We start from the raw sequence: 13,305 nt of genomic DNA, 5'->3' as shown, positions 1-13,305 counted from the left end.
ATGATGCTCACTTGTGGCTTCAAACAGGGCTGACCACTTCCTCTGTAAGGCCAGCTCTGTTTTGGCTGTAGAGACAGTGGAAGTACCTATTAAGCCCAGCAGGAAGAGAAGACTATCATAAGGTAGACCTCACGCTGCCACATTTGAACTTTTGCCCTGCCTTCTGAGTGGGGACTAACCTGTTTTTCCCAACTGTTGAAATCCTGACTCCTTTGCTTCTCGATATAAAGATATCAAACCCGCATACATCCTCTGCCTTCGGGAGACCCACCCAGCATACCACAGGTGATGCTGGAGCCTTCTCTCATCAGAAGCATACGCACTGAAGGGGTGCTGGGTGTTCATCTCTAACTGGGTATGCTGTGTGTGGCACTGGAGACCAGAAGGAAAACTTGGGAAATGGTGTTCGGAACCCTTAGTCTTAGTTCTCATGCAAAGTTACTCAGCTGGGAATTTAGCTCAACATTAGAGCGTTTGCCTAGTTCCCAGAAATCTTTCTTAGCCTTTCCTACTGTTCACTGTAGTCAGAATTTGGAGACAGCTGCCCAGTGCCACATACAACCAGGATATAGTAGAATTAAGTTTTGTTTGCCATTGAATTTGAGTCTTTCTGGCCATTGGCCAGAGTCATTCAGGTTGTCTTTTTAGGCCTGGACCAATGGCTTACCTGTAAACTACGAAAGCATTTTGGGTGTCAGGAGAGGCATGTCTTCTTCAGGCCTTGCTAAGTACAGCCTGTAGCGGCTGCTGTAAATAGGAACTTAGGCCAACACAGCGTTCGAAGGCTGTTTGCTCCAGGGCAGTGCTGAAGACTGGTTCTCTAAGAATGAATCAGGAAAATGTCAGAGTCACCCCGGAGTGACAGCTCCATCATATGCTAGAAAAGTCGGTTCTGCCTAGAAGGTCACATTTTGGCATCCATGTCCAGGTAGCTCGAGTCTGTCCACGCTGGAGATATGATAGGAACTTGGGGTGTCTACAGCAGCCTTCTCACTGGCCTGTGGTTTGTATGCCTGGTTGCACAGGTACAGGCATGTGCATATGTGTGCGCATATGTGTAAAGATCAGAGGACAGACTCGTGTCATTAACTTTTCGTTGTTGTTTTAAGGTTTAAGGCATAGTCTCATTGACCTGAAACTGACCAAGTAGTCTAGATGGGCAAGCCCTGGGGGAGTCTGCCTGTCTCCCCTCCTCAAGACTAGTGATGGAATTTCAAACTTGTACCGCCGTGCCTTTCTTTTTGCACGGGTTCGGGAGCTCAAACACAGGTCTCTTTACCACCTAAGCTGTCTCTCCAGATGCATTTGTATTTAAAAAAAAAATGAAAATTTTTTTCTGTGTATATAATGCCCAGTTGGATACATGAAGTCTACACTTCAAGTGAGTCAGCCATCACTGATAAGCGTTGTGTGATTGTTCCCTCTTCGTGCTTTTCCCTCTGCTGGGCAGGTGTGTGATGCAGGAGCATTTCTGCATTGCCTCCCTCCATTAGCTGGAACACCATGGCAAACATTCACAGCATCTAAGAAATTAAATGCATTTGACCAGCCTATATGCTAATCCTTGGAGCTGCACCTGCTTCTGAATACCTAGACTCCTTACCAGGTTCCCCAAGCAACTGTAGACTTTGGATCCGATCAAAACTTCCCACCAATGCAGTTCCTACAGGATTGCCATGGGAACACAGAACAGGGTTGGGCATTCTTCCTCTCGGCGGCCTGAACATGGGTTCCACACAGGGCCTGTACCTGACATTTTGATCCTCCTTGGCCATCTAGGGAAGGTGTGTGGGATGGACTAGGGTGTCCCCATTGTTCTTCATTGGAAAGGTGACCAGCCTCCAGTGTAGGGACTAGAGATGGAGAGAGGAATGACAGAAGCAAGAGAGCCATCTGCCTAGAGATTGTTTTGGGGTTTCTGGGGTGACTTTCAGACAAAATGCGTGTTCAGGAAGGTTGAAATTACAGATCATTAGTGGTAGAATTCCAAATGGCACAATTTATGTCCTCTCTCTCTCTCTCTCTCTCTCTCTCTCTCTCTCTCTCTCTCTCTCTTCTTTTTAAATGGGGGTGACTCAGCTGGATATGACCAGTTTATTCCTGTCATTTGCCCTCAATCCCAAGTAGAAGCAAAGTAAAGGGACATGTTGGTGACATCCAGACAGTTGACATTAAAGATGAGGACAAAAGCAGTCAAGCTTGGGAAATTAGAACATAGCTTAAAGAGCCGATGGGCCTAGACAATGACTTGGTGGCAGCCCCACTGGCATCTTGAACTTGGGGTGGGAAAGGAACGCTGTCTCTGGGCCTCTGACCCTGGAGGCACTGATTCGGGCCTGAATCAAGTATTCAGATTTCACTGCACTCCCAACCTTCACTTCCAGCCCTTACCCCGGTGGTAATACACTGGCTGTTTTCTGGTACCCAAGAGGCAAATTGATGAGGACATAGATGTATGTAAAAGCACTTGCCTTCCTTCTCCTGAGCCCAAGGATCCACTCACTAGCAGAGGCTTTCTGGGCACAGGGAGCCTCATAGGCAGGTGTCATGTCCCTGGCTTTTTTAATGCAGGGTATGAGGAAACAACCCTCCTCCCCCCTCCACTTCTCCTGCTAGCGCCCAGAGGAAATGAATCATCTGTAAACTTTGTCCCCATTCCTGACCCAGTCCATGGGAGCAGAGGCACTTTCCTGGGAAGCCTGGGACAGGAAACCTGAGGACTCCAGGTTTGCAGAGTCCAGTGTGGTCTCCCTGCCGCATGCTGGCTGGTTCTGGATCACTGTCTGCTGAGACTGCAAGGGGAGAATTCCCGGATACGGAAGGCCTGCTGGTCCGCACTGTGCCTCTCTCACTTGTTATTAACCTGAGACTCCTGGAAGAAACATAAATCATTCACTCAGCCTTGCTGGCAGGAACACCCAATGCTCCCTCCCCAACTGAACCTGCCCATCGTGAGCTGAGCAGGGCCAGGTGGGAAGGACAGCTGCAGTGACCCTGATAAGCTGTGTGTGAGTGATCAACCAGGAACCAAGAGCAAACGCCACTTCAGGCTGGAAGAGGGCAAGGAGGGCCGTGTGCCACCCCCGCCACCCCGCGTCTTGCTGTTTGTTTGTTTGTTTGTTTGTTTGTTTTTGTCTTGAGATAGGGCCTTGTGTAGCCCTGGCTAGCCTTGATTGAACTCAATACGCAATTAAAGATGATTTTGAATTTCTAGCCTTTCTGATTTCTAAACTTTCTGCAGACTTGCCATTCTCTGACACCAGAAAGGTATTTGTGAAATCCCAAAGAACTACACAGTAAACACAGAGATCTGTGCTAGAGCCCATATTAAAATGCGTTTTGTGTGTGTGTGTGTGTGTGTGTGTGTGTGTGTGTGTGTATCAGGTGTGACAACACCACCTATGATTCCAGTACCAGGGAAACAGATATAATTTCATATCTGGGGCTTATTGCCCAGCTTGCTGGCCTCATGGGTAAGCCTCCTGCCAACCAGAGACCGTTTCTCAAAGATCAGGGTGGGTGGCACCTGAGAAATGACACTCAAGGTTGACCTCTGGGTTCCACATTCATACACACACGTGTATTTGTGCATACATGTATAAACGCACATGCGCACATCACAGAAACACATACATCAAAGATGGGGAAGAGCCACATTTACTCTAGTAGATAACACTTCCTTAAACCTGACTTTTCAGGAAGTGGACTCAAGTCACGAAAGTCACGTGCGTTCAAGTTTACTGTTGCTGTAGCAGCGTGGTGGGTGAAGCTTTACAATCACCTGAGTGTCTGTCAAGAGATTGCTAGTTAGATCGTGATACTTACCTCCAATAATATATTATGACACCACTATTCAGAAGAATGAAGTAGATGAACTCTACCCAAGGCGTGAAAGAAAAAGCAGTATTCCAAAGCACGGATGCTGTTTGCGCCTACGCAGGCAGATTTATTTGGGTTATTAGAACAATGTGTGAGGAATTGCTGACAGAGAAGGCCTCTGATCAAAGGTACTTAGTGCTAAGGGAAAAGGCATGAGGGAGACTTGACTGTCAGTCTCTACCATTCGTGTAGTTTGCATTTTGTCTAATGTGCATCCACCATTTGAAAAAATAGAAAAGGAATATTATAAAGTGAATTGCTTTGACCAATTAAGAAAAAAAATCCTACAGCACCTGGGTCAGTGGCATTGGTCTCTAACCTGATGATTTCTTCTTTTTTTTTTTTTTTTTTTTTTTTAGGTCCATCATATGAGCCCGCCCACTCACCCACCATCAGTGGGAAAAAACTCTTTGCTCCTGTCCCTTTTCCCTCAGGCTCCACCGAGGATGTGTCCCCCAGTGGTCCCGCACAGCCTCCTCCTCTGCCCCAGAAAAAGATAGTGAGCCGTGCAGCCTCATCCCCTGATGGCTTCTTCTGGACCCAAGGCTCCCCTAAGCCACAAACGGCAAGTCCCAAGCTGAACCTAAGCCACTCGGATACCAATGTTTGTGTCCACGATGAACCTCCTTTTAGCTATTCCTTAAACTCTGGAGACCATCCCCACCCTGTCTTCTCCTCTTCTGAGCCTCTGGAGAAAGCTTTCAAAGGCAGTGCCCCCTGGGGTCCAGCTCTGGGGCTGGCAGGCAGCAAAGGGAGCTGTGGGAGCCCCAGTCTCCCGTGCCGAGTGGCCACCTCCACTTCCTCTTCCCAGCTCAGCGTGTCCAGCCAGGCCTCCTCCGGCAGCACCCAACTCCAGCTGCACAGTCTGCTGAGTAGCATCAGCAGCAAGGAGGGCACCTACGCCAAGCTGGGGGGCCTCTACACACAGTCACTGGCCCGCTTGGTGACCAAGTGTGAAGACCTCTTCATGGGTGGCCAGAAGAAAGAACTGCGCTTCAATGAAAATAACTGGTCGCTCTTCAAGCTGACGTGCAACAAGCCTTGTTGCGACTCGGGGGATGCGATTTACTACTGCGCCACCTGCTCCGAGGACCCTGGCAGCACCTATGCTGTGAAAGTAGGTACCACCCCGCCCCTCCCATTCTGTGCTCTGACTAGCCCATCCTGGCCCATCATTCCACCTCTCCAAGGTTTTGGAAGTATAGATAGCAAGCTGCCTTTTATACTTGGTGCTTGGTGCTCTCGCTCTCTGCCTGGCCCTGGGAAGCAGCGCCGTGAGATTCTTAGCATGGGTATAAGATGTGGACAGTGTTCTTAGGGTTGTGGTTGCAATAGAAAAAGAGCTTTTAGTGCAGCAGAGTTCAGTCAAATATTCTGCGGGTTTTTACTCTCTGCTGGATATTTCCCAAAGATCTGAAGATAGAGGTGTGGACGTGAGATTCCTTGCGGAGTTTATAATCCGGTAAAAGAAATGGATCATTAAGGTGCCTGCTCTCAAGTGTTGGAGGCAGGAGCATTAGACTTAGACATTGTCCTGAACCGTGTAAGTGATGGTAACATTTGCTCAGTATTTACTGTTACAGTTAGACTCTTGGCTGGTGGATTAGTTACCAATGCCACTGGAGTGAAATCTTACTTAAGATTTTTCTTTGGAGAAACTTGTGATACCACACAGAAAAGACAGATCGAGAGCCCTGGCGAGTAAGTTCAAGGGGGTTCTGCACACTTGGAAGCCACCCCTCTATAAAGAGGATACAGGGACAGCTACTAGAAAGCTCCATGTAGTTATACAGATACCAGGGTCACAGAAGACATGGATCAGATCCTGGCTAAGAGAATAGGCACTGGTAGCAAGAAAATACTGCCAGGCCTGGTGATCCTATCTACTTAGGAGGCTGAAGTAGGAGGATTTAAAGTTCACAGCCTGTAGCCCACGGCCTGGGCTCAAGGCCAATCTGCATAAGTCAACCAGACTGTCTTACAATAAAAAAGGAATTTGAGGGTGTAACTCAGTAGTAAAGCGCTTGCTTGGTGTATGTGAGGACACTGCTTTAATCACCGAGCCCACAGGAAATGAAGAGAGAGGAGGGAGGAAAGGGGAGGAAGAGGGTGACTGTCCCAAGGGAGCTTCTATGGTATTAGTTCTTGGACTTCATTGGCACTTCATGTCTGAATCTAGAAGCCGCCTTCTTTGTAAACTAAACTTCATGTCCTACCCCTACCCCACACCCCAACCGAAGTTAAAAGAAAAGGGCCCATAGTTTCTTTTTCTGTTAGAATGGTTGTATCCAGTAAATTTACTTCTTGACTTAGACTGAAGCTCTGCCCCCAAGTACCCATTATAAGTTGCAAGATGTGGGAAGTTGAAAATGCAATCTAATGTCCGACTCAGCAGCTCAGCCAACATGGCGTCACCATTGTTTCCCACTGTGACGAGAAATGTTTCTTACTGCCCCTGCCCCATCCCAAGGAAAAGTCTCCCTGTATCTTGCCAACCGAGGGAAAGAGCAATTCACAACCGTGAAGCACAATTGCTACTGGATTTGTCTTTCTGCCTTGGCACCAGCGCAAAGTAGAGCAGGCAGTCATATATGTAACTGCAACTGGGGAGCATCTGAAGGGCAGAGGGTGACTGGGAAGGGATCTGAGCAAGATGAACTGGATGCCCCTATGTTGCCATGCGAGCTCCCTGAGTGGAGAGGTTGGACAGACGTTTAGATGCTCCATGAATGTGAGAACTTGGTATGTGACTTGTCCTCCAGACCGTGACCCTGTCTTGTGCTCATGAGCTTTGGTTACTTTCACCTCGCTTCCCCATGCTGAACCTGGAGGTGTCGTGTAAATGTAAACGGAGACTGTGCATCGGTTTCCTGGCCGCCTAGACCTGAATAATCACACAGAAACTATATTAATTACAACACTGTTTGGCCAGTGGCTCAGGCATATTCCTAGCGAGCTCTTACTTCTTAAATTAACCCATTTCTATTCATCTGTGAATCGCCACGAGGCTGTGGCTTACCAGTAAGGTTCTGGTGTCCTTCTCCTTCGGCAGCTATATGACATCTGCCTGACTCTGCCTTCTTCCTTCCTGCATTCAGTTTAGTTTTCCGCCTAGCTATATTCTACCCTGTCACAGGCCAAAGCAGATTCTTTATTAACCAATGGTAATAAAACATATTCATAGCATACAGAAGGGAATCCCACATCAGTCTCATGCAGTCTTGAAGAAAGTCTTTAATTCAAAGAAAGTGATGGGATTACATGGCAAGAACCAAGGGAGGGGCTAGCACCAAGTTCAAACCTTGGTCAGAGACTCTTTCCCTACCTATGAGTGATTGTGCCAAGTAGCTTGAAATCTACAGCCAATGTTCCCCCAATACATAGCAAAAAATTCAGCCTCCCCAGAGGATGGCAGAGCAAGTGTTACCCCTTATTGCATTAGGAGTTTAAACCTGGGGGAATCCTGAAGATTAGCCTTGATCTCCAATGGGGATAGGGCCACAGAGGGTTCCTATTTGACTCTCCTGGAGAAGTGGTTGTTCATTGAACCACCTGTAAAAAAAAAAAAAAAAAAGTTCGGAGAACAGTATCACATACGCATGAGACGATCCTGTAATTGGGAAAGGCATTATGACTTTGTAAGTGTGCCTGGTGTGGCGGTGGGGGGAGGGGCAGTGAGCTGCAAGCATCGTTTGGCACGTGCAGCTGTTCCACTTCATTAGCTCTGCAGTCTAGACGGAATACAGTCATCTGAGAGCCCAGGGGAGGGGGAGCTGGGCTCCTTCCCAGCCGCCGCCTGTGTGCGCGCACATCCCTGAGCTCAGTTCATCTATGCATGTTAAGCAGGGAGCTGACACCGAAATCAAATGCAGCATTGCTCCTGAATCCCAGTGAACAATGTCAGACAGGCACCTGCTCGCACCTGACTCTGGAACCCCCAATCACAGGCTCATTGACCTGCAACATCAAGACATAAACTGGCTCTTCGAGCCTGACTCCCTGAATATGCGCCAGAGAGAAGGAGAAAAATCACAAGTTCTTGGGAGTTGGGGGTTGAAGCTGTTTCTCCGCCATGTAGAGATATAGCTCATCATTAGGGAACCAATGAGGCTTTGGATCTTTTTTCTTTTATTTCTTTTTATTTATTTATATATTGCTTAACAGACATGATCTAGTCCAGATTTTTACCCATCAATGAGCCCCAAAGCTTAAGGCACAACAAAGTTTGCAACCTGAGCCGATCCCAAGGTCTTTGGAAAGTTCCAGAGCTAAAGCCCAAGGACAGGGTCCCCTGGAAATGTGTCGGGTGGCAGAGGAGGAAGGGGTGAAGATCGCCGTCACTTCTCCATTTTTCAGTCTTCATCTCACGCTGTAGGATGCCCCACCCAGGGCTGGGAGGGTGCTGGTTAAGCTGTTCCAAGAGCAACTCTCTCCAGTGGAGGGGGTGGTTGTGGTGAGGGCCTTTCTTGAGGCCCTGCTCACTGATTTTGTAAAGCATCCAGCCCGTTACTATTTACCCTGCTCCTTCATTTACATCTCTGTGCAAAATGTCAGTGGCTCAGCTGAGGCTCCAGGCCCCTGCACGTGCTAGGCTGGAGCCTTTTATACCCTGAAGGAAAGAGGGCTTTGGAAGCCCGTCCCAGGCCCTGGCAGCTGCTCCGTTAAGGGTTGTAGAGAACTTGCAAACCAGCTCTGGGTAGCTCTGCCCCACCACATGGCTACAGACATAATGGCAGGAGCGGTCACCATAGCAACCCTTTCATTGCAGGCTCACCATGGGCCAGGCTTGGTGCCCAAAGCCATACCTGTATCATTTAAGCTAATCCTCAGGAGCCTCCACTGTCCCAGTTAAAAGCACAAAGAAAACAGAATGAGAGATGCCGCCGATCCTCAGCATTGTCGCTTCCGTATATGTAGCATAATCTGCCCGCCGAAATTCATTTGTCACCCATAGATCAATACTCGGAGCATTTCCCCATCCTTTGCGGACGTGTGCAGGGCAGAAGAAAATGGGGGGATGGCCCAGTGTGCGTGTTTCCAGCTGATGGGGAATTAAATTAGAACACGCTCAGCATCTGCTCTCTGCTCCAACCAAGAGCATGTGTTCTGTTTTGAGGGTGCTCCGCACCCCCCTTTTCACTATTTTTATACTTTGCATTGTTGGTGTTGCTCATGAGTTTGATATTTAACCCCCTCCCCGTCGAGTGTAATGCTAAGGGATTGTTAGTGTTCCTACACAGGGAGCCCAGGATGGGACTTACTGAGAATATATGAGTTACGTAGTGTGTTAGCTGCGCATTCACTGTTGACAATATAGATTAAATAAGGCCACTCTAAATGGAAATGTGCAAAAGACAGAGTCACACAACCATCGGTTATTGAAAAAATACTGTGACAAGAACCATTGAAACCGTGCCCTGTATTTATTGAAGCCTGCGTTGTTCCATATTTTTCAATTCCATATTTGAAGCTTCTCGATAGACCACAACCACTTCAGAAAAGAATCTCCTGGGACTTGTCGAAGGTTGCTGAGTTGACATTTAAACCCACCTCTCCTTCTTCCCAAAGCTTGGGCATTTGACTTAGAGAACGCTTCTCTGGGGCCTAGTGGGGTAGTTTCAACTCCCAAAGCCACGGTTTCCCCTTTGTTTGAGCATCTACTTGCAGGGATTTAAGGAGCCATCTCGTGAGAGCTGCATGGGTGACACGGTGCCCAACCCACGCAAGGGTCCGGTGTGTATCTGTGTGGATGCAGAGTGACATCCTCCACCTGTCCTCCGAGAGCTTGACAGTGGCTGGGCAGTCACTGGATATTTATAGGCAAGGCTTTCTCAGGGACCTGTCCCCACAAATTTCTGTTCATTTAAAAGCGTTCCAAGGCCAAAGAGTTGACTCAGCCAGTGGAACCATTTGCCATGCAAGCCTCAACATGAGTCTGAGCCCCAGAACTCACTGTGGTAGGAGGGAACCAATCAGGGGAAGTTGTCCCTTGATACCCTCCACTTCTCCCACATTCCATGGCTCCACAATCATGTACATCATCCCCCTCTCCTTGCACACATATATCATCTTCATAATAAAAATGATAAATAGCGTTGCACTTAATAAATAAAAGGATTCCAGAGGAATGTCATTTAAAAGCGGCATGGCTGGGTATGTTGCAATAAGATCCCGAGGCAAGCTCCTTTACGTGGATTCCAAATCAGTTTTATTAGTATAATAGGGAACAATGTCTGGGTAGACATACTTCCCTTTCATTGCAAGTCTTCCTCCACAATAAAGAGATTAGTTCATTAATGTGTTACCCACTCCCTGGTTAGCTTTGTAAAAGAAAAAAAAAAAACTTTATTCAGAGACTGAATGAACTCTTTGATTCAGAGTTCCATGCTGTATGGTTTATATGGCTACAATAGAAATAAATGGCATGAGAGGTCTAGGCAACGGAACTTCAGGAAGTCCTGTGTCAGTTCATAAACACCATTGTGATCAGCCCTCGCCTGCTGGCTATGGCTTGGGGCAGAGTACAGTTTTCCTGCGCAGCAGCTACCCAGTCAGCCCTTAAGTCGTTTCAGAGAGCAGGCATTGCATATCTACCTAGATCTAGGAAGCGAGGTGACTTGGAGAACATGGCCAAGTCCTAAAGGTGCGGGAATACCCTGGTTGCTGAAATCCCCTCACAGCCCCACCCTGCTTTCACACGAAAGGGTGGGGAGTGAGTCTGAGTTCTGTGGAAACTGGTCTGCTTTGTTGAGACTCCATCCTGGCCACTCGGTGGACGAGACGAGAGCCATCTTTCTCTTGTTCCACAGTGCTGCTGAAGCAACACGGGGTTGGATTATTTTCTGTGGACCACACTTCCAGCGTGGCAGAAAGAAAAAGAGGAAAGAGGAAGAGGGGGGAGGGAAAAAAGAAGGGGGAAGAGGTGGGGAGAAAATGCTGCTTAAATTGAAGTCTCAGAAATGCTATCATATATTCCATATTTTTCTAAAATTTGAATGCTTTCGAACTAACTCTTAAGTCTTGGTGAGCCCTTTGGTGATTTTTTTTAATGTATGATATGATGTAAGGAGGTGTCCACCTCTTGTTACAATACTGAATAGCCTGGCATTTGTTTCAGAGAACCACGGATCCCATTCCTCACCTCATTTTTCCATCTCTCCACAGATCTGCAAAACCCCAGAACCCAAATCAGCATCATACTGTAGCCCGTCTGTGCCCGTACACTTCAACATCCAACAAGACTGTGGCCACTTTGTGGCCTCTGTGCCCTCCAGCATGCTCGCTCCCCCGGACACATCCAGTAAGGACCCTGCTGTTGCTGCACCCTCGCATTCCCCTGCCCAGGAACAGGACTGCGTGGTTGTCATCACCCGGGAGGTGCCGCATCAGACGGCCTCCGACTTCGTGCGGGACTCTTCGGCCAGCCATCGGGCAGAACCTGAGGTTTACGAGCGGCGGGTATGCTTCCTGCTTCTGCAGCTCTGCAATGGGCTGGAGCACCTGAAGGAGCACGGGATCATCCACCGGGACCTGTGTTTGGAGAATCTGCTGCTGGCGCATTGCAGCCCGCAGGGTTCCCCGGGATCCTCTGCCACTCCCACAGCGCCCACCACCACCACCACCACCACATCCCGGTGCCCCTCGGCCACGCCAACAGCCACCAATGCATGCCAGGGAGGACCTGGTGAGAAGCACCTGCCCCGGCTCATCATCAGCAACTTCCTGAAAGCCAAGCAGAAGCCAGGCGGCACCACCAACCTGCAACAGAAGAAGAGCCAGGCCCGGCTGGCCCCCGAGATCGTGTCTGCCTCCCAGTACCGCAAGTTTGATGAGTTCCAGACGGGCATCCTCATCTATGAGCTGCTCCACCAGCCCAACCCATTTGAGGTGCGGGCCCAGCTGCGGGAGCGCGATTACCGGCGGGAGGACCTACCCCCGCTACCCACTCTGTCCCTCTACTCTCCTGGCCTCCAGCAGCTGGCTCACCTGCTGCTCGAGGCCGACCCCATCAAGCGCATCCGCATAGGTGAGGCTAAGCGGGTGCTGCAGTGTCTGCTGTGGGGGCCCCGGCGGGAGCTGGTGGAGCAGCCGTGCACCTCAGAGGAGGTGTTGTGTAGCACTCTGCACAACTGGATCGACATGAAGCGAGCCCTGATGATGATGAAGTTTGCAGAGAAGGCGGTGGACCGGAGGCGGGGTGTGGAGCTGGAGGACTGGCTCTGCTGCCAGTACCTGGCCTCGGCAGAGCCGGGGGCCCTCCTACAGACCCTGAAGCTCCTGCAGCTTCTCTGAGCCTCCAGTCAGGCGCTTCCACCGCCACCTTCCACACAGGCCCCAAGCTCTTTCCTTGCCTGCATCCGGGTTACCCTGGGAAATGGTACAAATGACTATCGTCCTTGGATGTAATATTTTTATATACATATACATATATAATATAAATATGAAAGATCGAGGATGTCATTTCACATACGCCAGTCCCCTTTCCTCACCGAGCCCCCATCCCTCCACCCCCACCACCTCTGTAATTATGTACAGTTCTAGCTTCGCACTAGGGCCTGAGGACAGTTCCACTGACAGAATGAAGCTTAGATTCCTGCCTCAATACCCCATTACGGAGTCTCCTTTCCCTTTTGCAAATTGTTATTTAAAAAAAAAAAAAAAAACAACCTCCACAATAAAAAAAGAAAGAAAAGGTCGTACAGAATTATTATTAGTAGTATTAGTATTTTAGATTGAGTCACAAGCAAAGCCCTTTTACCTCCGAATGCCTGAGTGCACTATACTCATTGATGAGTAGAATCTCTTATTCACTGCAGAGGCGGCAGAGGAGTGAACTGACCGGCACCGCCCCTGCATCTCTCACCGGGTATAGCAGCAATCCACAGAAATCTGGGTGTGTTGGTGTGGGTCAATGTTCCTTGTTTCTCTTCCCACCCAGCAGGCTGCGAGGAAGAAAACTTGGGTGGAATCCCAGATGTTTGAAATTTAACCCTACTGCTGCTCCAAACCCATCGCCAGTTTGCCAAAGCTGTCACCATTGTATCTCTGAGAGACCTGGCTGCAAACAAAGTCCACCAGCCGAGTTCAAAGGAAAGACCCTTACAGTCTTCTTAGAAAGTGTGTGGGTCATTAAAAGAACAAACAAAAGCAAGCACAGGACACAGGACGTGCACGGGAGGTGTTTGCTGTGGGGCTTCTGCAAGCAGAGATGGAAGGGTAGAATTTCCTAGTGCATCCGTTTCCTTCCTGCCATCCCCAGGCTCATCTGACTGCAAGGGAGCTTGGATGATGCCACTAACAGCATCAGTCTCCCCAGGCAGGAAGAAGGAAAGGGGTGCCAAGTAGCAAGCAGCATACTTCCCTGCCAGACAAAACCAGTGCAAGGATGTAACTCTAGCAGGAGATCTCCATTCTAAACCCACTTAT

General features: G+C 48.9%; 1 protein-coding gene across 1 annotated transcript in view; it reads left to right on the top strand.

The window, feature by feature from the left end:
- Prag1 (PEAK1 related, kinase-activating pseudokinase 1) overlaps positions 1-12,469 on the top strand; it is a 54,558-nt gene extending 42,089 nt beyond the window's left edge. The window contains exons 5-6 of the mRNA XM_038327550.1: positions 4,239-4,996; positions 11,044-12,469. Of these exons, the coding sequence (XP_038183478.1) occupies positions 4,239-4,996; positions 11,044-12,171 (1,886 nt within the window). The 3' untranslated portion in view covers positions 12,172-12,469. The remainder of the gene's footprint in view (positions 1-4,238; positions 4,997-11,043) is intronic.
- The last annotated feature ends 836 nt before the right edge of the window (positions 12,470-13,305 follow it).

Source organism: Arvicola amphibius, chromosome 4 (assembly GCF_903992535.2).
Source record: "Arvicola amphibius chromosome 4, mArvAmp1.2, whole genome shotgun sequence".
Classification (NCBI taxonomy): Eukaryota; Metazoa; Chordata; class Mammalia; order Rodentia; family Cricetidae; genus Arvicola; species Arvicola amphibius.
Note: the sequence above shows the minus strand (reverse complement) of the source record. Positions and strands in the feature narration are given on the sequence as shown.